Source organism: Leptosomus discolor, chromosome 1, assembly GCF_034619465.1.
Source record: "Leptosomus discolor isolate bLepDis1 chromosome 1, bLepDis1.hap2, whole genome shotgun sequence".
NCBI classification, from domain to species: Eukaryota; Metazoa; Chordata; class Aves; order Leptosomiformes; family Leptosomidae; genus Leptosomus; species Leptosomus discolor.
Window position 1 is genome coordinate 136,921,998 of NC_141391.1, and position 24,464 is coordinate 136,946,461.

The 24,464-nt window shown below is 41.3% G+C and overlaps 1 protein-coding gene across 1 annotated transcript in view; it reads right to left on the bottom strand.

Moving 5' to 3' along the window:
- VWF (von Willebrand factor) overlaps positions 1 to 24,464 on the bottom strand; it is a 141,841-nt gene that overhangs the window by 82,279 nt on the left and 35,098 nt on the right. Inside the window, exons 14-19 of the mRNA XM_086465735.1 lie at positions 22,721 to 22,916; positions 21,463 to 21,678; positions 15,210 to 15,450; positions 14,293 to 14,387; positions 12,921 to 13,081; positions 4,960 to 5,063 (exon numbers count right to left, since the gene is read on the bottom strand). Coding sequence (XP_086321861.1) covers positions 4,960 to 5,063; positions 12,921 to 13,081; positions 14,293 to 14,387; positions 15,210 to 15,450; positions 21,463 to 21,678; positions 22,721 to 22,916 — 1,013 coding nt within the window. The remainder of the gene's footprint in view (positions 1 to 4,959; positions 5,064 to 12,920; positions 13,082 to 14,292; positions 14,388 to 15,209; positions 15,451 to 21,462; positions 21,679 to 22,720; positions 22,917 to 24,464) is intronic.

Below are 24,464 nucleotides of genomic sequence, written 5' to 3' on the forward strand. Positions count from 1 at the left end.
ACCTCAGCTTATGCAATAGGAGATGGGACAAGGTGTGACAAGACTCCTGATCAGGAGATACACAAGTTGTTTCCTGCCTGTATAACTTGCAAGTGATGTTATCAAGGACACCTTCTAGACTTCCTCACAGAATATGCAAGAAAAAAAAAGGGGACATCCTGACTTGCAGAGCAAAACAAGATGCTACCTTGTTTTTTCAGAGGGAAGAATTCTGAAGAGCAATCAGACACAAGGTTAAGGTCTTGATATCATTACACCCACGTTGCTGTAGCAGCTATACTGCACTGTCATTATTGTACAAAACCAGTGATGGCATGATGAAAGGGACCGTGGGGTTTCTTTTTTTGTCTCACTCCTCCTTTTACACTCTTTTTGCCTTCTGTTTTCCTTTGTTGTTTTGGTTTTAGATTTGTTTTAAAAACCAAAACAGAACAAAACAAAAAAACCCACACAGTGACCATTTTCTGAGTGAATATTCAAAATGCAAAGAAGGCCAGTTCTCTTATCTTGCTGTGACTTAATTGGTTTCAGTCTAATTATACCAGTGTAACAGACAGAAGGAAAAATAGTAGGGCTCCTAGTCTTCATGATGACACCAAACCAGCCATATCCAACACCAATCACTATTAAATTTCTGAGCATTTCCAATAACATTTGTATTCTTTCATTGCTGTAATATATAATAATCTAAATCTCACTTGGTACTCTGATAAATAAGGTTCAAGGAAGTAAATATGCTCATGTTAAAATGAGGGAAAGAGGGAAATGGAGAAATAAAGATAAGAGGAGGCTTCAGAGCATCCACCCTGTCCTCTTGCCCTTTTCCAGAGGTATCCTGGAGAACCACAAGCCTTGCTACAGAAGCTGCAGATATGAAAGGGGATCTTTCCCTTGGCATCCACAGACTTTTGAGCAGTGAAATAAATTGATTTGCTAACTAGAAAGAGACTGAGCGAACAAACAAAAAGGTCAATGAAGCATAAAATCTGATCACTTTTTTGTTTGTTGTTAATTTGCGGAGTTAGAATAGCATCTGACACCATACCTAATAAACCAATCTAATAATAATAACAATTTAATAATCTAATAAGCAATATCTTGCTTGAGGCTGGAGAAACATTCTTCTACTAAATGCTATATGAATACAGATGGACACCATCACTGCCCCAGGGATTTTCTAATCAAGCTCTATAAGAGCAGGGAAAGGGGAATTCTATCCCTGCTTTACAGATGGAAAAACTCAGGGATAAAAAACCTCAAGTACTTTCCCAAGATCAAATTGCTAACCAAAGAAAAACCGGGTACTGAACTGCGTTCTCTAGTAATGCCTTAACCCAAGCATAAGCATTGTTCAATCTTGATAACACTTCACAGTATAACAAATATTGTGCAATACATTTTCTTCAAAGAATGAAATTTCAGTAACACAAAGCCTATCGCATCCTCTGCTATTAAATCTCTGCTAATAGATAGAGCAAGACCAAGATTTTGTATATATGTGCACGGACAGATTATAAAGTATGTGGCGTAGCAAAATTCAGATTAGCAAATTTCTGCTATGTACTGCCTCATAAATGTTATTCCAAAATTTTCACTGAGCTCTACATGAATTCCCAATACATAGCATAACAAAAGTTTTGCCACTGGCTTAGACTTGGAGACATTCCGTTGTTCATGAATTAGGGTCTCCCATATGTCAAGTCGAATGTAAACGCCAAATCTGACACCTCTGGCTCATATATTGCGTTTGCAGGTGTTCACATCTGGCTAAGAACAAGTGAGAATAAGAACTCCTGCAACAGCAGTACAAAAAGCAAAAACAAAAGAAAAGGAAGATCTGACCTCCAAAATGCAGACTCTCAATTCTTATTAAATCTCAAAGCAATAGTAATTTCCTATATCATTTTCTAAATGGCATTTGACTTGATATTTGCTGAGAACTATCATGAAACTTTTCAAAGTCACATAGTTCAAAAAAGCCCTAGTGACACTTTTGAAGTGACTTTATTTCCAATTTTACTTTCACATTCGAGAAAAATACCTAAAATGAGAGGAAGAACATTTCATCAATGAGAAAAAGCATGATTAACATTTTCTTGACCCTGATATTGAAGAAAATTCTATGTATTAGAGGAACTGTCACTTACAGTGGCATTGCCAGAAACAAAAGGGCAGTTACAAGAATGAAGCAACATGGTTATGACTATGTTAAGATTGAAGATTAAAGAATGACTGAAAATAAAAAGACTGTGCATGGTTATTGTGAAGAATCTTGCAAATTTCACAACATCATCTAGGAGTTTTACACCTTACTGTTCTTGTTACAAGAAAATTTTCATTGTGTCTGTTTTTCAGTTGAGTCATTTTACCTAGATGCAATGGGAGCAGGTTGTAGTTGACCAATCTGACATCTGATATCTGATTCTATGATAAAATGACTGGCTGGGTGGATGAGGGGAGGGCAGTGGATGTGGTCTACCTTGACCTTAATAAGGCCTTTGACACTGTCTCCCATCGCATCCTCATAGGGAAGCTTAGGAAGTGTGAGTTAGATGAGTGGACAGTGAGGTGGGTTGAGAACTGGCTGAAGGACAGAGCTCAGAGAGTTGTGATCAGGGGTGCTGAGTCCAGCTGGAGGCCTGTGACTAGTGGTGTTCCCCAGGGGTCAGTATTAGGTCCAGTCCTATTCAACATATTCATCAGTGACCTCGATGAAGGGACAGAGTGCACCCTCAGCAAATCTGCTGACCATACAAAGCTGGGAGGAGTGGCAGATTCAGCTGAAGGCTGCGCTGCCATTCAGCGAGACCTGGACAGGCTGGAGAGCTGGGCAGAGAGGAGTCAGATAAGGTTTAACAGGGACAAGTGTAGGGTCCTGCACCTGGGGAGGAGTAACCCCATACACCAGTACAGGTTGGGGGTCAACCTGCTTGAGAGTAGCTCTGCAGAGAGGGACCTGGGAGTTTTGGTGCATAACGGGATGACCATGAGCCAGTTGTGTGCCCCTGTGGCCAAAAAGGCCAACGGCATCCTGGGTTGCATTAAGAAGAGTGAGGTGAGCAGGTTGAGGGAGGTCATCCTCCCACTCTACTCTGCCCTGGTAAGGCCACACCTGGAATACTGCGCCCAGTTCTGGGCCCCCAGTTCAAGAAGGACAAGGAGCTACTGGAGAGAGTCCAGCGGAGGGCTACGAAGATGATTAGGGGGCTGGAGAATCTCTCCCATGAGGACAGGCTGAGAGACCTGGGGCTCTTTAGCCTGGAGAAGAGAAGATTGAGAAGGGACTTCATCAATGCTTATAAATATCTAAAGGGTGGGTGTCAAGAGGATGGGGCCAGGTGCTTTTCAGTGGTGCCCAGTGACAGGACAAGGGGCAATTGGCACAAGCTGGAACACAGGAAGTTCAGCTTGAACATGAGGAGGAGCTTCTTCACTCTGAGGGTGGCAGAGCACTGGAACAGGCTGCCCAGGGAGGTTGTGGACTCTTCTTTTCTGGAGATATTCAAAACCTGTCTGGACACGTTCCTGTGTGACCTGGTCTAGGCCAACCTGCTTTGGCGGGGAAATTGGACCAGACAATCTCCAGAGATCCCTTCCAACTCCTACTATTCTGTGGCTCTGTGACTCTGTGATCTATAGTAAAATATCAACTTCTCCATCTTCCTCCCTTCAAACCTACTTTCCCCAGTTCTAATTATAGTACATGATTCACAAACTAACATGTAGCTACAAAGGGAAAAAATGAAACAAAGCACTGGAAGGTCAATATTTCCATATAAAACCATAAAACCTTATATCCAAGTCTAACTTACACTAGTTAGGAAGAGTCCCACTAGTATAAAAACACAACACTTGAAATCACTGTTGCTCAGAGATCAATGCACAAAACAAAAACCAAATCAAATGACTCCTTAATGGCGCTGATTCTCCGATCCAACTCCACCCAGATATACAGAGGATAACAGAAACACTGCTTCTGGGGGTGCCACAGAGCTGGGCAGGGACATTTCAGGCAAAATGTACAAGAGATTCTGAAGTCTTAGTCCAAAGAGGACACATTTTCCACACTGCTGGTAGCTGCATGTCCTACACCTTGGACACTTGGAGCTCTGCAGGAAAGAGCCACCATTCCATCCATAATCACATATGGAGAGCAAAGCACCTCCAACGCAGCAAGTGTGCTGTGCAAGCAGAAGCCAAGAATTGCCCAGCAGGCAAATACCCTATACCTTACCAAAGGCTGTGCTGAGGGCTTCCCTCCATGCAAGTCTCACAGCCCAGCACTTTCTTTTAAATCTACAAATTCTTTTCCAAGAACCAAACAGGATAGACAGGGATATGGGTGAAAGACATGGAGCTCTTTTCTTCTAAGAAGATACCATCAACTCTCTCTTCTTTTTTTCTCTTTTTTTTTTTTAAAGATATCAATGGACTAAGTTCTCATTTGAGATATGAGGTCAACTCTGTTTCTGCCTGATTCTTTAACATTTTCCTGAAGAGCTTCTGTCACATTATAGTTAGCATATCACACTCCTTCCGCTGATGCATGCTTCTGGCTGAAAAGGACTGATTTGAAGGACCCCAGATGGCAAAAAAAGGGAAGCATGACGGCAGAGCTTAGTGACTCCATTAGCAGGCTCCATTCCTCTCACCCCAGAACAGCTCCTATATTGTTATCTTGTGATGCAAGATCAAGCAGCAAATCCACTAGCTAGTGGCTATAGAGGACTCGTACAGACACATAGACTACATATAAGGTATTAGGTACAGTTGCTAGATATTGCACTGGTCTTTATGCAACATGTGAAGGGAATATGCTAGTCTGTGCAATATGTGTGTTACTACACTGCAAAACCTGACTTTATATACAATAGATCTGCTAAGTAAACAATATTTGGTTTTATCAGGACATGTAGGTGCCCTAGAGAAAAACAGGAAAATGCAGTTCCAGTGGCTCACCAGGTGTTGCAGTCATTAGTCACTGTCTCTCCCTTGGCATATTCTCTTCCGTTGTGAAAACATGGGCATCTCTCAGGAGCAACACACTTGTTTTCATGTCGCACCTAAGCAAAACACATAGTCAGCATGTGGGTCTGTCGGTACGTGCTAGTACACAGAGGAGTAAGCACAAGAACATGTGGATAAAGAATAGAGGAAAGGATAGAGGAAATGGCTCAACACTACCTAAGGTTAAGAAAGGTACAGCATTTCTAATATTTTTGTCATTAACATAAATAGATCCATGAGTACATAAATCACAGTCTTGATTCAGGGGCTGAACACCATCTTAAGCTGCTGGGAGAACAGAATAGATTACAGAAGAATGTCATGATAAGAAAGCCCAATTTGACCAAAACCAGCATGTGGTGAAGATAAAATAGGCTAAGATGAATACAGAAAGCAGATAAATAGCATATGCTTCTCACACACAACAAAGTGAAGGATGGCCTACCAGAAAAGCAGCCAGATCCAGGGCTCAGCTGGGCTAAAAACTGAAGTATGAACACTGAGGAGGAGACAAGGAGCTGCAGTGCCAGAAGAATCCAAGTGCAAATGCAGATTCTGTTGTCACAGACAATTGCCCCCCAACAAAACCACCCAGCTGTCAACTTGCCTCTGAAAATTGCAGTGGTCACTCATTTTCTTTCAAATCCCTATTTATTTCCTAGAAAGCAGGACAAACATCAGTCGACTTGAGACATTATTCCACTCTCACAGGCTCTGTGGCTGGGAAATAGGTCATTATGTTCTGTCTACAATTTTTCTTTTTTCAGTTTTACCCTACTGATCTTAGTTTGTCTTTCTATAACAACAAATCATTTGTCCCACTTAAACAAACAAACAAAAACAATCCAAAAAAAAAAAAGCCTTTATACTATTTATTTTTTTCCATTCCTTTTCTCTGTTTATTTCTGTGATTATTCCCTTTCCTTTTTGAAGACAGCCAGTTTTAGAGAATCAAACAAAACCAAGGCTGGCTATGTTGGTTTTCACTTGGTTATGGTTCTGCAAAGCCAGGGGTAGATTTGGCTCTTGCATCACAGAATACCAAAATGAAAAGCGCTTCCCTCCTTCTCATTCAAAAGTCACAAAATATCACCTTCTCAGTTTAAACTCTTTCTGTAAAATCATTAAAATAGTTTCTTCTTTACCATTAAATATGGGCCAATGAGATCAATGTAGTCTGAACGCCAGGTTAATAAAGTAGAACAGCTCTGCCTTTTCCTATGGGGACCTAGAACCGCCACAGGGAACTACTAATAAAAAAGATTTCACAGCCCACAGACCCTTCATTCATATGCAGCTCCACATGCTCTGTGGCTTATGGAGATCTATATTATGCCAAATAAACTCACACCGATAGAAGCAAGATGGAAACAAAGCAATGCTTTTCTTGATGACAGAGCTGGGGCTCTGCCTCAAACTTACTCCACAATGGATGGGGAGCAAACAGGCCAGAGAAGACTATATGTTTCCAAGTATGTGTAATTCTTCCTTCCTTCCTGGTGGCATTCAGGAAAAAAGCAATATATGACTTCACACTCACAGCTACATCTCTGCAATTTTCCACAGTGTTCAGCAACACAATTCACAGTAGACTTGAGGGCTAGGCTCTGGATACAAAACTTGGGATTAGACATGTGGTTAGTAAAAGGAGGATTAGGTCCTCTTCTACTTGCTCCCTCACACATTGCCATGAAGGTAATCACAGCCTATCCACAACTTTAAAAACTTAATAGACTGGTATTAAAATTTCCATCACAAACGTATTGCCACCACGAAGCTACAGTCAGCAACTGTTAATCCACTGACAAAGGGGGAAGACCACCTTGTCTGAACACTGTAGAGTGGGTGGACACAAACACCCAAAGTGGACTTTGACCAGAAGATTAATTATTTTTGCTGCAAAACTCAATGGATTACGGCTTTGTTAATAGTAACACACATCTACTGTTCATGTTGACACCATATCCAAAAGCTAGTATGTCTGACAGCCCAATGCCATGCTGCACTACAAGTCTGTCGAGCACAGTAGCATGTGGTACTACAAGGCCAGTGCCATTATTCACAAACAGCTGGACTTTCTGTGGAAGTCTCTCAATCCATCAATAGATAGCATTTAATACAGGAGATCTAACAGTCCTGAGTGCCTGAGGTGGTGGGAGGCATGAGTCTTGGGGAGGCAATCACAAGAAAAGACACAGGTTTGTAATGAGAACAGCTGCTGTTCGCACCATCTCACAACCTTATGATGATGCTCCTGAGAGCACATGCGTGGGATTATAAGTGGTTGACTAGCTGATGATTCCTCCTCTATTTGGGGATCTGACAGAAATTTCCATTGTTTCCTTGCTCTGTCTTATTAATTGTTAAGCTTTGACAAATCTTGCAAAAGGAAGGACAATATTACATATTTCAGAACCTTTAAGATTCTTCTTCCCTAAACTCTGCCTTGATGAGGCTGAATTTTAATCTCTTGGTTGACACAGTTTTGATGAGTATCTCGCTGCCAAGGGAAGCTCAGATTTTCATTGTTCCTCCTGATACACCTGAAGGCTTCAGCGGAAAGTCAGCCAAAGATATAAAAGAGTATGTGATTAAGTAAACGAAGTAGATCAGATTAGAACCCAATAGCTGATACGTTTTATCTAAAATGGCCTGTCACCTTTTCTATGCAGGCAAAGACAAGACAAAAACATGTTAGGACAGACCACTCAACATGTGCTAGTTTACACTTGACTTTTCTTATGTTAGCTGTATGCTTCTTACGTTTGTTTTATGAAGCATTATCCTGGGGCAGATGCACATACCAGAAAGCTGGTACCCACCTCCTTCTGAACACTCTGTCAAGTTGTTATATAGGACAAGCCTATACTGAAGAATACAGAATAGAGCTAGCAGGAAAATCAAAACAGCACTCCATTAAGTTTTTGTTGAAAACAGTTTGGAAGGAAAAAACCTTTCTAACTTTTCTGACTTAAATGTTTATGGATTTTTTTCTTTTTTCTACTAACATATCATAGTTTCAAAAACAGTTTTATTTCAGCAGCCAGAATACAATAAAACGTTTCATTTCAATTTTAAGCCTTAAAGTTGCTTCAGTTGTTGGGAATTGAAAGAAATTAATTTTGTAGTTTTGAAGTGTCTGGATTTTGTGCCTTCTGATTGTTCTGCTCCTCTTTTTCCCCAGAAAGGTGGTTAACACTCTATTTGTATATTTATTAATATTTTCCAATGGGAAAAACCTGGAGTGCAGTAAAATAATCTGAGAAAGCATATTTTTCCCCACACTTCTGCACATATGTTATGATTTATCTTTTCTGCTCTGCAAAAGGGTGACAAGTATGGAGAATTTCCCACCCTCCAGATGATCAAAGACAGAAAAAGAAGAATTACTTTTCATGACATATTGAACATTTTTATTTTCAAGAAATCAAAACAACGTAAAATATTAAGTCAAGATGAACTGGAAAACTTATTTTCCAGTTAAAAGAAATTAGTTTTCATCTGCATTTTCTGACTGGGGAAATAATCAACTGATTGATTGCCAATTTCTTATCCCAGCAAATTTTCCAATTCAAATCCAGGCAACGGCAGCATCACGTTCACGAACAATGCTTGATTATTGTTTTTCATTATTTTTCAGATATGTCATTCAAAATTGGCAGGCAATTTGTGCATACAGATTTTAGACTATGGATTCCTCTGTTTAAGACTGGTATCTCAGCTAACTGATCTGTAAACATCTCTTTATATATGGATAACATTGCACTTAATTACATATTGTTATATATACTTGCAAATTCTACTGGAGAATTGTTTATGTAAACTATATATCTTTGACTGTGTTTCCTGATGGTATCAATCATTCTAGAGAAGCAAGAAGATATTTTTTTTTTGCTAGTAAGTTATTCATGACCATTCATAATTTTTATATACTACTGTACCGCAAAAGAAAAAAATCGTCAGTAAAATGGCACAATTTCTTCCAAAGTGATGATATGTGCAAATATTTATTCCCACAAATGTTCAGTAATCTGTTACTTCCCACAGGCATTCCTACAAACAGCAGCTCACCTCCATGAGTGCTTGTAAATTAAGCAGGATTACAGAACGCCAACAAGGGAGACTGACTGGTAAAAGAAATATTAACACCTTTTTCAAGTCCCTTTATTGCTCAGCTCTGTTGGTACAAGCCTGGAAAACACAGACTTCACAACTTTGCAGCACTTTCCCTCATGCTCAGAGTGTTTAAGGTAGAGAGGTAGAATGGAAAGGAGAACCTGGTCACCACCCCAAATCCTTCAGTCTTTAGCAACTGATACTGTAAGCGCGTTGCGGAATGGAGAAATAAGGAAAAGGCCTTCCCCAGACCATCCTGGTTAGGTACCTGTTGGTGATAAGGAGGAAACTGCTCTTTGATAACAAGCTGGCAGGTTGCATGGAGCCACTTGCCAGGAGTCTAACATATGGCAAAGGGCACTCACATAATGAAAGCACTGAGCTTGATCCTGACTTTGCATGGCCACGCTTACCACAAAATCGTCTATATACTGGCTTCTCCCATAGTGGTTTTGAGAAAAGCAAATCTCGCAATTTTTTTTTTTCCCTGCCAGACGTGAAGCCAATGAGAAGAGCAATTATAGACTGTTTACTGGAAGATTGAACCATACTGTCATCTAGCGGACAAAGAACTTATTTTACTAGTTTTCTAAAAAAAATACAGGGCCTGATTCTTCTATCCAAAACCTGACAAACCATCTTGTTGAATTCAAGGGCGTGTTTCACATCACTACAGGGTCATCTGGAGTTTCCAATTCCAAAATGCCAAAGACTGCTTCTCCTGGCCAGAATTTTGTGAAGCAATTGTTTGAATGATAGTTCCAACCTGCTGAAAAGGAATATGAAACTCTTCACTAAACGTGAAAGTTAACTACTAGAAAGTTCATTTGGGGGAGTTTGCGGGGCAGCTCCCCCCGCCTTTTCTTTTTCCCTGCTGAGTAGCTATCATAATTTGTTTTCCATGATTATCTCTAAAGTGTACTATTATCATAGCCTGGTACTGAAACCAAATCTCAAGACCCTTCACCAAATCGAAAAGATCTGACTGTTACGTACAGAGAAAGATCTATTCACACTGGGGCGCCTGGAACTTTACAAGCAATGAACTTTTGTAAGTTTATTTATCACACTACTATTTAGGAATATTCTTCTCTAAATGGAAAGACATTTAGAAACTGAAATGAGAAAAAAAAGCAACACTTGCTTTTAAAATTGTGGTGAAAATTTGCTCAATGTTAATATGGATGCCTTCAAAATCCATTGCGTATTTTTCATTTTGTACCTACAAGACACTTCACAAGCCTGAGTTTTTGCCTACAGCTGGCATTTCATTCTGGAGTAGTACCTATTTGCATAAATGTGTGTTTATCAGCAAAATATGGCAGCAATGCTTAAAAATCCATTAATATTAATGCTAGAGATTACTGCATTATGAGAAGTGGGGGATGTTTCTAGTAAGACAATGGAAGGAATCTGGGGAGAGAAAAACACCTGTATTCATACAGAAGACGAAAAACCAACATACCTTTATAAAAATACATGGTTCCAAGTGAAATTAATTGCTTTTTAAAATGGAATTTAAACTAGTGGTTGAAGTAAATTCCTTAGAGCTGAAGCCTAAACATAAACATGGACCTCAACCCTAGAAGTAATAACCCACTCCTTCATTTGCTAACAGTCAAGGTCCAGTGCACATTAATCTGAGCCTGAACCTTCAGCAGGAATAAAAGATTTAAAAAAAACCCATAAAAATCTTTTGCATTTCCAGACTCCAAGGTGCAGCATTCGAAAACACTTGCTTTCCCATATGCCTCTCTGAGTCAGAAAACTGTACCAGCATGTCTCTAAGTACCACAGGTATCAAATAAAATCTCACAGTTGTAGAGTATTTTAGCCTACAAATACAATAAAGATAGAATCTCAACTCTCTTTTTCCAGTATCTACTAGGTAAGTTCATGTGCATTTCATGCATTGAACATCACAAACTTCTTAATCCCAGCAGTTTTCCTGGACAGAGAACTCAAAAGTGCCATTTACTTACCTTCACAAAGAGTACCATATGCTTCACCTCTATCTTATTCACATGATGCCTGGGACTATACCCCTAGCCCCCAGTGAGATCCTGTGCACAGCACTTTGCCTGCCCAGACAGTGTTGCACAGAACTGAACACTGATGCTTTTTTCTATTGCTCAGAAAACAACAGCATTGATCTGCTGTCCATTCTACTCTATCTGCTTTTTATCAGGGCTCTGAATTGACATTGAGTCCACAGTCACTGGCTTAGCAAACAAATGTTTTCTATTTGTTTTATTTAAAAATTACTAAACTGATAATTACATCTGAGCATTGAAAGGAACATAACCCTGGAATCCTGAAAGCACCTTACCAGTGAAAAAAGCATGCTCAGCACACCATCTGCAACTCCAGGACACACTCTGGCATAATTTTAGCAATTTTCATGTCCCATATTCCCTCTCATGGGGAACTCTCTGGTGCAACACACAGGAAGGCAGCAGCAGAGATGGAGACTTGACAAGGAGGAAACTAGTATCAGTAGGAGGGTTTGGCTGGATGTGGGGTGGGTATTTGAGGTATAGATGCCTCTGTATTTCTGTCTCTCTGACTAGCGAAGTTCAGCAAGACTGAGGAGGAGTTTAGTGGAGTCCTTCAGGGGTCAGTACTGGACCAGTACTATTCAATACATTCATCAATGTCCTGGATGAGGGAACAGAGTGCACTGTCAGCAAGTTTGCTGATGACACAAAACTGGGAGGAGTGGCTGACACACCAGAAGGCTGTGCTGCCATTCAGAGAGACCTGGACGGGCTGGAGAGTTGGGTGGGGAGAAATTTAATGAACTACAACAAGGGCAAGTGTAGAGTCTTGCATCTGCGAAAGAACAACCCCATGTACCAGTATAGGTTGGGGACTGAGCTGTTAGAGAGTAGCGTAGGGGAAAGGGACCTGGGGGACCTGGTGGACAGCAGGATGACCATGAGCAAGCAACGTGCCCTCGTGGCCAAGAAGGCCAATGGCATCCTGGGGTGTATTAGAATGGGTGTAGTCAGTAGGTCGAGAGAGGTTCTCCTCCCTCTCTTCTCTGCCCTGGCGAGACCCCATCTGGAATATTGTGTCCAGTTCTGGGCCCCTCCATTCAAGAAGGACAGGGAACTGCTTGAAAGAGTCCAGCACAGAGCCACAAAGATGATTAAGGGGGTGGAACATCTCCCTTATGATGAAAGGCTGAGGGAGCTGGGTCTCTTTAGCTTGGGGAAGAGGAAACTGAGGGGGTGACCTCATTAATGTTTATAAATACGTAAAGGGCGAGTGTCAGGAGGATGGAGCTGGGCTCTTCTCAGTGATGTCCAATGACAGGACAAGGGGCAACGGGTTCAAGCTGGAGCACAGGAGGTTCCACATAAACATAAGGAAAAACTTTTTCACTGTGAGGGTGACAGAGCACTGGAACAGGCTGCCCAGAGAGGTTGTGGAGTCTCCTTCTCTGGAGACATTCAAAACCCGCCTGGATGTGTTCCTGTTTGACCTACTCTTGGTGGTCCTGCTCTGGCAGGGGGGTTGGACTAAATGATCTTTCGAGGTCCCTTCCAACCCCTAACATTCTGTGATTCTGTGAAGACATAAATTGGACTTAGAAAAAGTGGGGTTTGGCTTTTTGATTATCAATTATTATTACAAGCTAAACTTCACCTTCTATGCAGATACACTAATATGCATATTTTAAACCAGCCACAATTTGGCAGAGTTGATACTTCACAACCACATATTTCCAAGCTGCAAGATGACTGCTGATAGGAAAAAAATGATGGCAAGAAAATAAAGAGGAGTCCGCTTACCATCCCTTTTGGACAGAGGCATCCAGATATGCAGCCATGGCTGATGCACTCCAAGTCGTAATTCTGGCAAGTCTTGGCACACTCCAACCCTTCAGCTCTTGGGTTGTTTGCAGGACAGACAAATCTTTCCATGGGGTGTCTGCATGTTAAGCTCCTTTTTACTTCAAAAAATAAATTTACAAAAATTGCAATTAGAACTCAAGTATTGTTAGCACAGTTTTTTTCTAAAGGACAGATCAACACTTTTCTTAGAAAACTAATTTAGGATATAGAATGGAGCAATACCACTACACCACAATGATGACATTATAAAGGTGAAAGTCCCCACTTCCCATGAAGTGACCTCAGTTAGGCTATCATAAGAGCAAAAGGAGCTGCATAAGGGTTCAATTCCAGATTGCACTAAGGCTATGAGCACATTTTAGCAATGTCAGCATGAAATCAATGTTCTGAGAAGGAATAGCACCATATATTATTGTGTTTAAACTCATTTCCAACACAGAGTATAACTGCACGGGTGACTGTTAATAACAACACCCTTAGGTTAAACAGAAAGTTTTCAAACTCTTTGAGAACTCATGTTCTGGTAGAAGATCAGGATTTCCCAAGAAACTCCAGGTTATTATTTCAAGTGATGCTAGAAATATTCCTCTCTGAGGTTTTGTAAATCTTAACACACTAGTATCAGGAAAATTATGTCTTAATAACATTACAGCAATAGTTTGGTGAGATATACACCTAGAAGGCTTCTCCTGAAGGACAGTGGGGGCCATTACTTGTCTACCAAGACATCCTCTCCCATCACAATCCCATAAGCTCCACCCATACATCAGTGAGGAACCTCAAAAAAACCCAGACCACTGATGTTTGATTTTCCAGTGCAGTGCCTAGTTCTGCAAGGCAGTTATTAGTCTCCAGGAGGTTTTATGGCGAGATGCGTGGCGGCTGGAGAGCACACTCAGTGCCTGGCAGCACTCTGCACCAGAAAGCAGAGCTTGCAACCTGGTAGTCAGAAGTAGGAGGTATACAGCGGGCTGGTTACTGACATCGTGTGATCCTCAAATAGCAGCTGGGGGCCTCAGATCACCACTAAGGTACCTCTTCAACTAAAAAGAGACTGCAATGGCTAACTACAGTTTTGAGAGGTGGGACACAACGACCCCTGCACCCTCCTACGCAAACATTTTGTTCCTATCCTGTAACAAAAAAAAACCTAGAAAAAATTAGAAAAAATTAGAAAAAGACTCAAAATATCACCACCCACTGCAACTTCTGGTACTTCTTCCCTATTCTAGATTATCAAGACACTGAAGACAAAGAAAAGAAAACAAAAAAAATCAGAAAAAATATAAATTTTTTAAGGCTTACTAACTTCTGGCAGACGGCCTCTCATCAGCAAAAACATCTGGCAGGAAGGCACCAGGAACTCTGTTTGTACTGCAGTGCATGAAGCCATTTTCACAATAGCTAAGAAAAACAATTAGAGCTTATATTTAACAAAGTGACATTTAGCTTTCACTCACACTGTTATTTGCAGACAGGCCCGCAGGGAACTTGTCAGAGCACCAAAATTACACCCCCCATTGGGGCTGATTTGTTGCTCTCCATCCACTGTGCTTATCAACCTTAAAGGCAAACCTTCCTTAAGACAGTTGCGGTGATATACTAGCATGGTAACCCAGCTGCATGTTAGCCCTGTCCTGCTGAATCCAACGCATCTACACAGATATAAAGCTGCGCAGGATAATAGTCTGGTCTGCTGTGGAGAGAGGTAAGGGACCACTTAGTGCCTGCAACTTACGACTTCTGTGGTAGAGGAGAAAACAGAAGACACTGTTCCCAAAACTGGGCTTGCCAGGAGCTGCCCAGCAATTACATTGCTACTCTCGGTGTACTGCTACTGGATTTAACAATTAGAAATGCTCTTTAATATTTGTATCTTTGATAGAGGTAATTAGGTTTTTAACATTTAAGAAATGTATCTCAGTACATCAAAGTGACATTTTAAAAGCCTACAAAGTAGCTATTGTCAGTAATTAAACCCCATTTCAAACTGGCAGGAACTGTTCAAGGAACAGGGCTTAGCACTGTTTTCTAATTTGAAATTATTATGGACAGAGATGCAACAGCAAAACCCACCATTTAGTTTGTTGGAGGCAAAATCTTGCTCTCTTTTAAACTAGTTTCAGTGGAGGTAAAGGAACTGAGGAACTGAAACAGTTAACCACCCAGGTTATCCAAAAATTTGAGTCACATCATGTAGAGATAAGTTAGAAACATTGCGCTTACCACATGGTGTAATGATCCGAAAAGATGTCCTCTGGCTGGAAGATCTCACCATCATAGTAACAAGAGCAGTGGGACTTGGGCACACACTGCTCATGCTCATCCAGGTAGTGCCCAGGGGGACAGTAGCATCCTTCTACGCAGAGTTCATCACAGTCCTCATCTGGGTAGGACAGAGATCTGCAGGTCTGGTTGCATGGAGTCCCACACTGCTGGTACACTTGGCCTTCAGGACAGGTCATTGCTGTTGAATGATGTACACATCAGGGAAATCGGAACTCAATCCAAAGCCAACTGAAGGAAAGGCTGCCTAAACCAGACTGGGAAACTGGGGATTAAAATGTATTTACTCAATTTACTCATAGATGGAGGCCTGTATTACACTGTCTGTCCTTAACTCTGCAGCACCGAGGAAGCCTAGGGTACTGCTTATATATACATAAGCAAAACCCTGCTACATGCAGTTCCCAATAAATTTTAGGATTGGACTGCTAGCCCAGCGATAGAAATCCATCCACAAAATTTCATCCAGAACGAAAAATATGAGCTCTGTCCAACCTCTGTTATTACTTGGATCTACAAGTTTAGGAGCATTACAAGTCACGTACACACCCACACTTCTCCTCCTTTGCAACGTAGTTAGGGACAATTTGGTTAAAATGAGTAGAAATGTAGGTTTCTGCCTTGATAAGCAGGTGCTGCAATAGTTTAAAGCCTCACATCCCAGAAACTCTCAGTCATTTCTGTAGAAATGGGTGCAAATAATGAAGTCATTTAGTGATCGTGGAGCCAAACTTTGGGCACTAATGATTTTTGATGATGAATTCATTTTTATGGAGACCTAATTACGGCCTTTGGAGCCATTTTGGCTTCTTCATTTATAAAATTTCCACTTAGTTCTACAGCGCTGATTCCGAGGCGATCTCTGCATACATCAGCATCGGCACTAGGTGGCAGCTATGACAACACATTTCAGAGGACCAGAAAACAAGTTAATATTATCAAGGGCTTGTTAACAGGTCTCCTGACAACCAGGATTTACAAAACCTGTCATTTGTAACAACCTTCCAAAGCAAACGGCCAGAGCTGTAAGGTGGTGAAGTAGGCTGTTCAGCCAAGTGAGGGAAGCAGCTGCAAACAAAAGTTGGCACATTTGTACTGTGCTAAAACCAAGATCAAGGGGTTACAGAGAAAGAGAAAGAGAAAGCTTTTCCTCATCATCCCTGCAGAATGATTCAATAATCCCCACCCTCTCTTCTGTGAGCACACACCACTGGGAACTGTAGCAGCAATGGCAGTAAAAGAGAAACTATAGCAAGGCTACAGCCCTGCAGCCTCTTCTAGCTGCTAGGGGGGCTGATTAACACTGACGCTAACAAAGCAAGACCTACGTGATAATCAACATCTAATGCTCATCTTCTGAAATGAAGAATTACTTCTATCTACTGAAGGGAGGCATGGTTGCAGCAACATCTCCTCAACTTCTGTCAAGACACCTGAAGTCCCATACGTGGGTGCGTAAGCTCTTAACTTGAGAATCCAGCCCAGAGGCATCTAAGGTGACTTGAAGCCTTCTTCAAAGCAAAGATCTCCCAGGTTTGGGACTTGTGCCCAAACTATTTAAAGTACCTTTCACAACATAGTCCAAGAAATTTATGTATGCTCATCAACACAGCAGGCAGAGTAAATACCTTGTAACTCAGAAATAAATAGATGATAGGTTCCACTCACAGTTACAGGAGTCTTTGGCAGCTATTCACAGAACAGTGCATCTAATTTACATAAACACAATCTTTGCACTAAAGCGAATACCAAACAAGCACAGCCCAGGGCTGATGACCATTTTAAAAGTAACTTCTATGACTAAAGGCATGTGCAAGCAGGACAACCACGAAGCCCCAAAACTACAATTTGCTACACAGGAACCTCTGGAAACAAGGAACTTGTTTGGCAGATTTCAGGCAGGTACACCATTTTACTAGTCTCAAGATTCAAAAAGGACAGGATAACTGAGCCAAACATCCTACCCTACTTTCTAGTCAGTGGTAACACTCCCTGCCCACAGGGACAATTTTGCAGTGGATCCCTTTCCTTAACTAAAGCTTTGTAACTCATCTTACCTGCCCAAGCACTTTCTAAGATTTTAGAAACATACCCCGTTTTTCCAGTTATGCTACCTAGCCAATGCCATGTTCACACTCCAAGTCCCCAGTATACTGATTCATCACCTCCCAGAAACATCTGTTTTTAACAGTAAAGAGGCAAGACAACTGACCTGGGAGGGGACCGTTGTCTGTACACTTTGTAATACACTGTCACTAAAAAACCAACATCCCATTATTGCCAAGAAAATGAAAGAAAAAGGCAAGGTGCATCTAGTCTCTACGGATGCTTGTTATAAAATCAAAACAGCTTAATGCTGTGCTCTGAAGCTCAGTCTGATGCAGGGATAAGATGGGAAATAGTGGGAAAGCATTGGAAAAATGTGTATCCATCAGATAGTTCATCCAGCTTCTTGTGAGTGGTTTTTCAACCCAGAATGAAAGACGCATAAATCATGACCAGTTTCTCAGGTAGTGCAAGGTGAAAATGAAACCACACCTAGGTCAGAGGTTCTGGGTGAAGACGCACACTGTCAAGACTAGATTTAACATGACTGCTCCACCAGCACTAGCTGGCATGCTGAGCCCCACTGTGCCATGTAGCCATCCTCAAATGCTGCTCAGATCCTGCTCTTAATTCCCTGCTCCCTACTCCAACACTCTTGGATTTATCCCATACAAATCCTCTCACAGAAGTCATGTAAAGACAATACACTACCCCAGCACCATCACATTAAGGAAAATATTGGGCTTACCAACAGGTCCTAAAACCTGAAAGACCTAGGGATCTGTTGATTTACCAATACATACATACTTACATACATACATACATGAGACACAGAATCACAGAATCATTTAGCTTGGAAATGACCCTTAAGATCATCCAGTCCAACCGTTAACCTAACCTACCAAGTTGACCACTAAAACATGTCCCTAAGTGCCACGTCTACGTGTCTTTTAAATACCTCCAGGGATTGTGACTCAACCACTTCCCTGGGCAGCCTGACAACCCTTTCAGTGAAGAATTTTTTCCTAATAACCAATCTAAACCTCCCCCTGGCGTAACCTGAGGCCATTTCCTTTTGTCCTATCACTTGCTACTCGGCAAAAGAGACTGACATCCACCTCACTCCTTTTAGGTCGTTGTAGAGAACATAAGGTCTCCCCTCAGCTTCCTTTTGTCCAAACTAAACAACCCCAGTTCCCTCAGCCGCTCCTCATAGGACTTGTGCTCTAGACCCTTCACCAGCTTTGTTGCCCTTCTTTGGACACACCTCGATGTCTTTCTTGTAGTGAGGGGCTCAAAACTGCACACAGTATTCGAGGTACGGCTCACCAGTGCTGAGTACAGAGGGATGATCACTTCCCTACTCCTGCTGGCCACACTATTTCTGATACAGGCCAGGATGCTGTTGGCCTTCTTGGCCACCTGGGCACACTGCTGGCTCATGTTCAGCCAGCTGTTGACCAACACGCCCAGGTCCTTTTCTGCCAGGCAGCTTTCCAGCCACTCATCCCCAAGCCTGTAGCGCTGCATGGGGTTGTTGTGACCTAAGTGCAGGACCTGGCACTTGGTCTTGTTAAACCTCATACAATTGGCCTCAGCCCATCAATCCAGCCTGTCCAGATCCCTCTGCAGAGCCTTCCTACCCTCCAGCAGGTCAACACTCCCACCCAACTTAGTGTCATCTGCAAACTTACTGAGGGTGCACTCAGTCCTCTCATCCAGATCATTGGTAAAGGATATTGAACAGAACCGGCCCCAGTACTGGTCCCTGAGGAACACAACTTGTGACCAGCCACCAACTGAATTGAACTCCATTCACCACCGCTCTTGGGGCTTGTCCATCTAGCCATTTTTTTACCCAGTTTTTTACATGAATGTGCATGAGAGAGACAGTCCTTCACAGTATGGCCTATCTGCTCCTTCCATGCAGCATGAAGGGATTGGCTCTGTTGCTTATTCATGGTGGGCTACAGGGGTATGAGTCAGCTCTTAAACAATCAAACTGCATCTAAAATAACTTCAAATGGGAGATGAATGTGCTTGTTAGCTTAACACACAGCAGAAATGCTGTGCTACACTAATGACCTACCTCCCTGCCACTTATCCACTTCAAATCAAGCAAACCAGTTCTGTCAAGTCATTTCCCAAGAAACTGAACCTCAGTTGACCAAGGCAGGGGCAGAGCATGTGTTTAGTGCACTGGGCCATCAGCACAAATTACAGAACCTGCACATTCACGTCTCAAGCCCATTAAAAGAGGGATTATTCTCCTTCATGTGACAGGAGACATCTAGGGCATCAGCATTATTTAATGGGGGCTGATGGATCTGCAATCAGGGAAATCGTCACTTTATGAGAGCACAAAGCGCTCTGTAATGCACAGAAAGGAGGAAGCAGCTCTGCACTATTAAAGATTAATTGTGAAAATTGACTTGTTCAATTACAGAAAGAACGATGGTGCATTACCGCTGCTCTTTCTTTCAGCCTCCAGACCTGCACATTTTTAAAAGGATTTTTATTACATTACTGTTCCACTATCTGAACATTTACATAAATTAGGTAAAATATTATGAAACCATGCAGCACTTTAACATAAACTGGTTTTGTTCTCATTCGCAGTAAATACTCTCCATCTTGCAGAAGCTGTAGTCACTGACCTTACAGATACAGACCCCACCAGGTGGAAGGCCAGTGACTTCTCTTTCTGTCTCTCTTTCAGTTTCTACACACTCAGTTTATAAATGTTTTTCCCACCCCCTGTTTGGGAAGAAGTAGCAGAATAGATCTGGAGGGCTGCCAAGCATACATGTTTTTCCCAAAAATTTTCAATTGTCTTCTTTCCTTAATAGCAACATTGCTCAGAAAAATGGGAAAACATCCATTTCACAAATATTTATGGGGAAAAGTGTGTCCACATTCCATCAAAAATCCATTGCAATGGATTTTTTCCTACCACACTGACCTAACAGAGAAAGAAAAGAAACAAAATATCTTGGCTTCTTTTGCTCCACCTTCTTAGCAGTTCGGTTATTAATCTTGCACTGGACTGATCTATGCAAAAAAATCCTATTCTTTCTGCTACCCCAACTCTATAACTCAAGCACGCAGTCTGAATTTTCGTTCTATCCTCTTGCAACATCTCATCTTTTAGAATCCAAACGTTTGAACCAGAGTGACCATTTATTACAGGTGGCAACTTGCAAACAAGCCTCAGGAGAACTCAAAACTCAACTCTTGCTGACTCTCATAGGATATCTACACAAAATGCCACAGACAAAGCTTGTGTTTGCCTAGCTCAGCGACGCCACCCACAGCCTGTTGATCAAGGTTCAGGAGCTCATCTTTAACCAGATGCCACATCACACTAGAATTTACAAGGAGAAGGAGGAAGGGAGCTCATATGTGGTTAGAAAAATTATGTTCACCCACTAGCTGAACAGCTGTACAGAAAATGAGATCTGACAGAGATCTCTGCACCAGCAGGGTGAGAGAGAGGGAGACACTAGAGAGGTTGTGCGATCTCCATTCTTGGAGATGTTCAAAACTTGTCCAGACAAGACCCCAGGCTATCTGCTGTAAGTTAGCCCTGCTATGAGCAGGGGTGGTATCAGAAGACTGACAGAGGTCCCTTCTGATACAAGTTTGTTTATACTTGTATGATTCTGTTCTGTGACAACCACTTGATTGAGTACCTGCCTTTGTGCTTCTTCCATACCCTCAATTTTGACTAAAGTCAGGAGTCACTGATGAGGTCAGGAGCTGGGAAGCCTGGGTCTCGAAAGAAGGAGGTACCAAAAAAAGCAATTTATGCATTACTAAAAATCACTTGGAGATTCCTACCCTAGGATATTCAGAAAGTTTCAAGGTGAGTAGCTGAAACTTAAATACAGCTGAAAAAGGAAATCCAGTCAAAAGCTCAGCTGAGGTATGTCAGATGACTGCTGCTCTCCCCCAGTGCTGAGCAGTTTCTGTGAACAGTTTTTGCATCCTTGCTAGAGTGGAGGTAAGATACACTCTCTCATCACTTGTCATAATAAATATTTGGCAGCTTGCAGAAATCATGTCATTCTAGATTTCTCATCTCACGTTGCCAAGAAATTCCTTTGAGACAAGGAAAATAAGTGGGTTTTAGGAGCATTTCACTTACGGCAGAAGTCAGGTTCTCTCCACTGGACCAGGATGCTCTTCCTAGCACAGGCTGCTGCGTAATTAGCAATAGCAGAGCACAGACAATCCTTGCCATTGGAGCAGGAGCAAACATCAAAGCGGCAGTTCTTCACATAGGGAGTGGGATTGACTTCATGGTGACAGGGTTCAAATGCAGAAGACATCAGACCTGAGCAAGAGTCCTCAGCGTATTTGGCTGAAAAGAGAAAAATTACATGCTTGCACTGAATCAATCAGTGGCTTTCAAGAAAAGCTAGAAGAACCACAGTAAGCATTTTCTTTTTCTTTTGTAAAAAAAAAAAAAAAACCTAAACAAAACAAACAAACAAACAAACAAAACCCAGAAAAACAAAAAACAAAACACACAGAACAATAAAATATGATCAAGTAGGCATAGATAGTATCATAGCTCATACATCATGGGCTCCTCTAAAAGAATAATGTTTCACTAGTAAAACAAATTGAGGAAAAGCAATGCTTTTACATTCTGTTACCACTGTTTCTGTTGCTGTAATTCCTTTTACAGTGTCTCTGCTTTCTGCTGCTTTTTATATTTGCAAAATTAAACCTTCTAGGCTGCACTACACTCACGAATCACCACTGCCTGCTCTGATCTACAGACATAAAATTTTCTATGTGCTTGGTCCTCACAAAAATCAAAGGTTGCTGTAAAACCTGGGACAAGAAAATTTCTGAGAATTTCTTCTCATGTCCAACCAGGACAGCCAAGCAGTATGGAGGGAAAGAGGAAGGCTGTCCACTGGGATGCAGTAAAAGAAGGGAGACAAGGAATCAAGAAAAGTGTATAAGGTGGAAGGACAGCTGGGTGAAGAAGACAGGTGTTTTGTCCATCCAGAGGACAAACATAGTATTGTTATCACTTGTCAGATTAGTTTCAGTAGCACAAGTTTGTGCTGTGGCTGTGATGGTATAACTCTGACTGTGGTCCCATCTGAACAGCAGCATGTTCCCACATTACTGATTTTTGTTTTCAGTTTTCACAAAACTTACATTTGCCTTAGAAAGCCTGTATCAATCAGTGTCTCTGTCTGTTTGAGGGGTTTTTTGTTGTTTTTTTTAAAAAAACAGAAATTACAGCTACCTTACTGGCAATGTAAGCAACATTAGCTTCTCCTCTTTTTATGTATTTTTCTTTTATTTTTTTTAATTTTTTATTGTTATGTAAAATGGAAGATCACCGTTTGCTACACATGTTAGTTTTGGATGGAGTTCAGTACCTAAACGAGGATTTAGATTACAGGGGTCACTGTCTTGTTTCAACAAGTCTTGGCAGTCTGCATGGAGTTTCCAGGAGTTTCCAAAATCTTCCAGAAGAGCTTCCACCATTCCAGAAGGTGTAAGAAAATCATCCCCTTGGTTACCATTGTAATTTCCACATAGCCCGCACATCCTTTCGGAATAGACTGGAGACAGCTAAGGAACACAAACATTAGCCTGGTCATCCTCCAGAATAGGTTACCACTGTATAGCAAGATTTTCTAAAGAGTGAACCATACACAATTTAATGATCAAAGAAATTCTCAAATACATTCCAGTTTCATTCTACTACATTCTTTAACTTCTAAAAAAAATGTTACTGTTTTGCACAGCACAGTGATAATTTCAGATGGTAACTAAAAGTGACTAGGAGAAAAATGGCTTACTTTTGTGCCTTGATCAGCACTCAAGTTTAGTCTTTTCCTATTTTTCCCCTTCATTCACATAAATGAACAGGGCAACAGCGGGGGTTGCATTTTTTAATATAGCGAGATGATTGTATTTCCAACAGTAATTTGGGAAAAGATACTGCACCTGAAACCATTTCACATTTTAAAAGAAAAATTGAAGATGAAGAAAATTTAAACAGAATGTTTTGTCACAAAACAGGGGCAATGTTGGAGGAGTTGTTTCCCTCAACATTAAGGACCATTAATAAAATAAGGAAGAGACTACTACCCATAAAGCTACCTTACCTCATGCAGAGGTTCCTCTTGCCTACAGAAATGTATGACACACTAAAAGCAGCATTGCAAACAACCCACATAGCAGATGTACTTTTCACCCTGCCTTATTCTTGTTGTAAATCAAGGGACAGCTGGAATGGGACACTAAACTTAGAGGTAGACACAGAGAAATCTCCTAAGCAACAACACAAAGGTGCCAATATCTTTTATTCTAGTAGGAACGGAGAGTTTCTATTAGAATGAAGGATTTGGTACATCACCAGTACTACCAACTGTCATTGGGAGCTGACTCAGTGCCTTAATGCTACAGTAGCTCTCTGCATGCATTTAGTAGAATATTACTTTAGTCATATTGGCAGAAGTAATCAGCGAAACAGAACCAAAAAAGCTAGAAAAACACATTTTTGAAGAAAACTGGGTTTCTGTGTAATTAAAAATAAAAACATCCTCCAAAATACAACCTAATACTACCCTCCCTTCAAACACAGTGGTCAGAGAGTAAATATGGAGCACCTGAAAGGAAAAACCATTAATTATTACAGGATACGTATCCTTATTACTTCAATGGCCAAGGAAGCTACTTTTTCACGTACTCTGCAGATGGACAATGACTCTTAAAAATCCAAATTCTAATGTGTTTTTGAGTGGAAGCTCAAATCACAAATATCAAGTTGTCAAAGAAAGGGGAACCTTCTTGAGGAACATAGAAAGAAGTTTTACCAGAAGTCTGGCCAAGGTAATGGAAGTGTATCACTTCCCCCAATTGTCAGAAATACTTGGCAACAGGTCAGCCTACAAATCCAGCATAAATTAACTCTCCAAAAGCAATTAAAAAGATGCTTTAGATACCCAGTGAGGTAAGGAGCTCAGAGCAGAACTGAATAAGTGCAGACAATCGGAGAAACTTCCACCGCTTGTATGGGTAAAGGATCTGAAGCAGAAAATTAGATTTGTTTTAACAGTAAGAAAGAATTTGCCAGGCTATACGGGTCTCTGACCAGGCAGAAAAATACTTTGA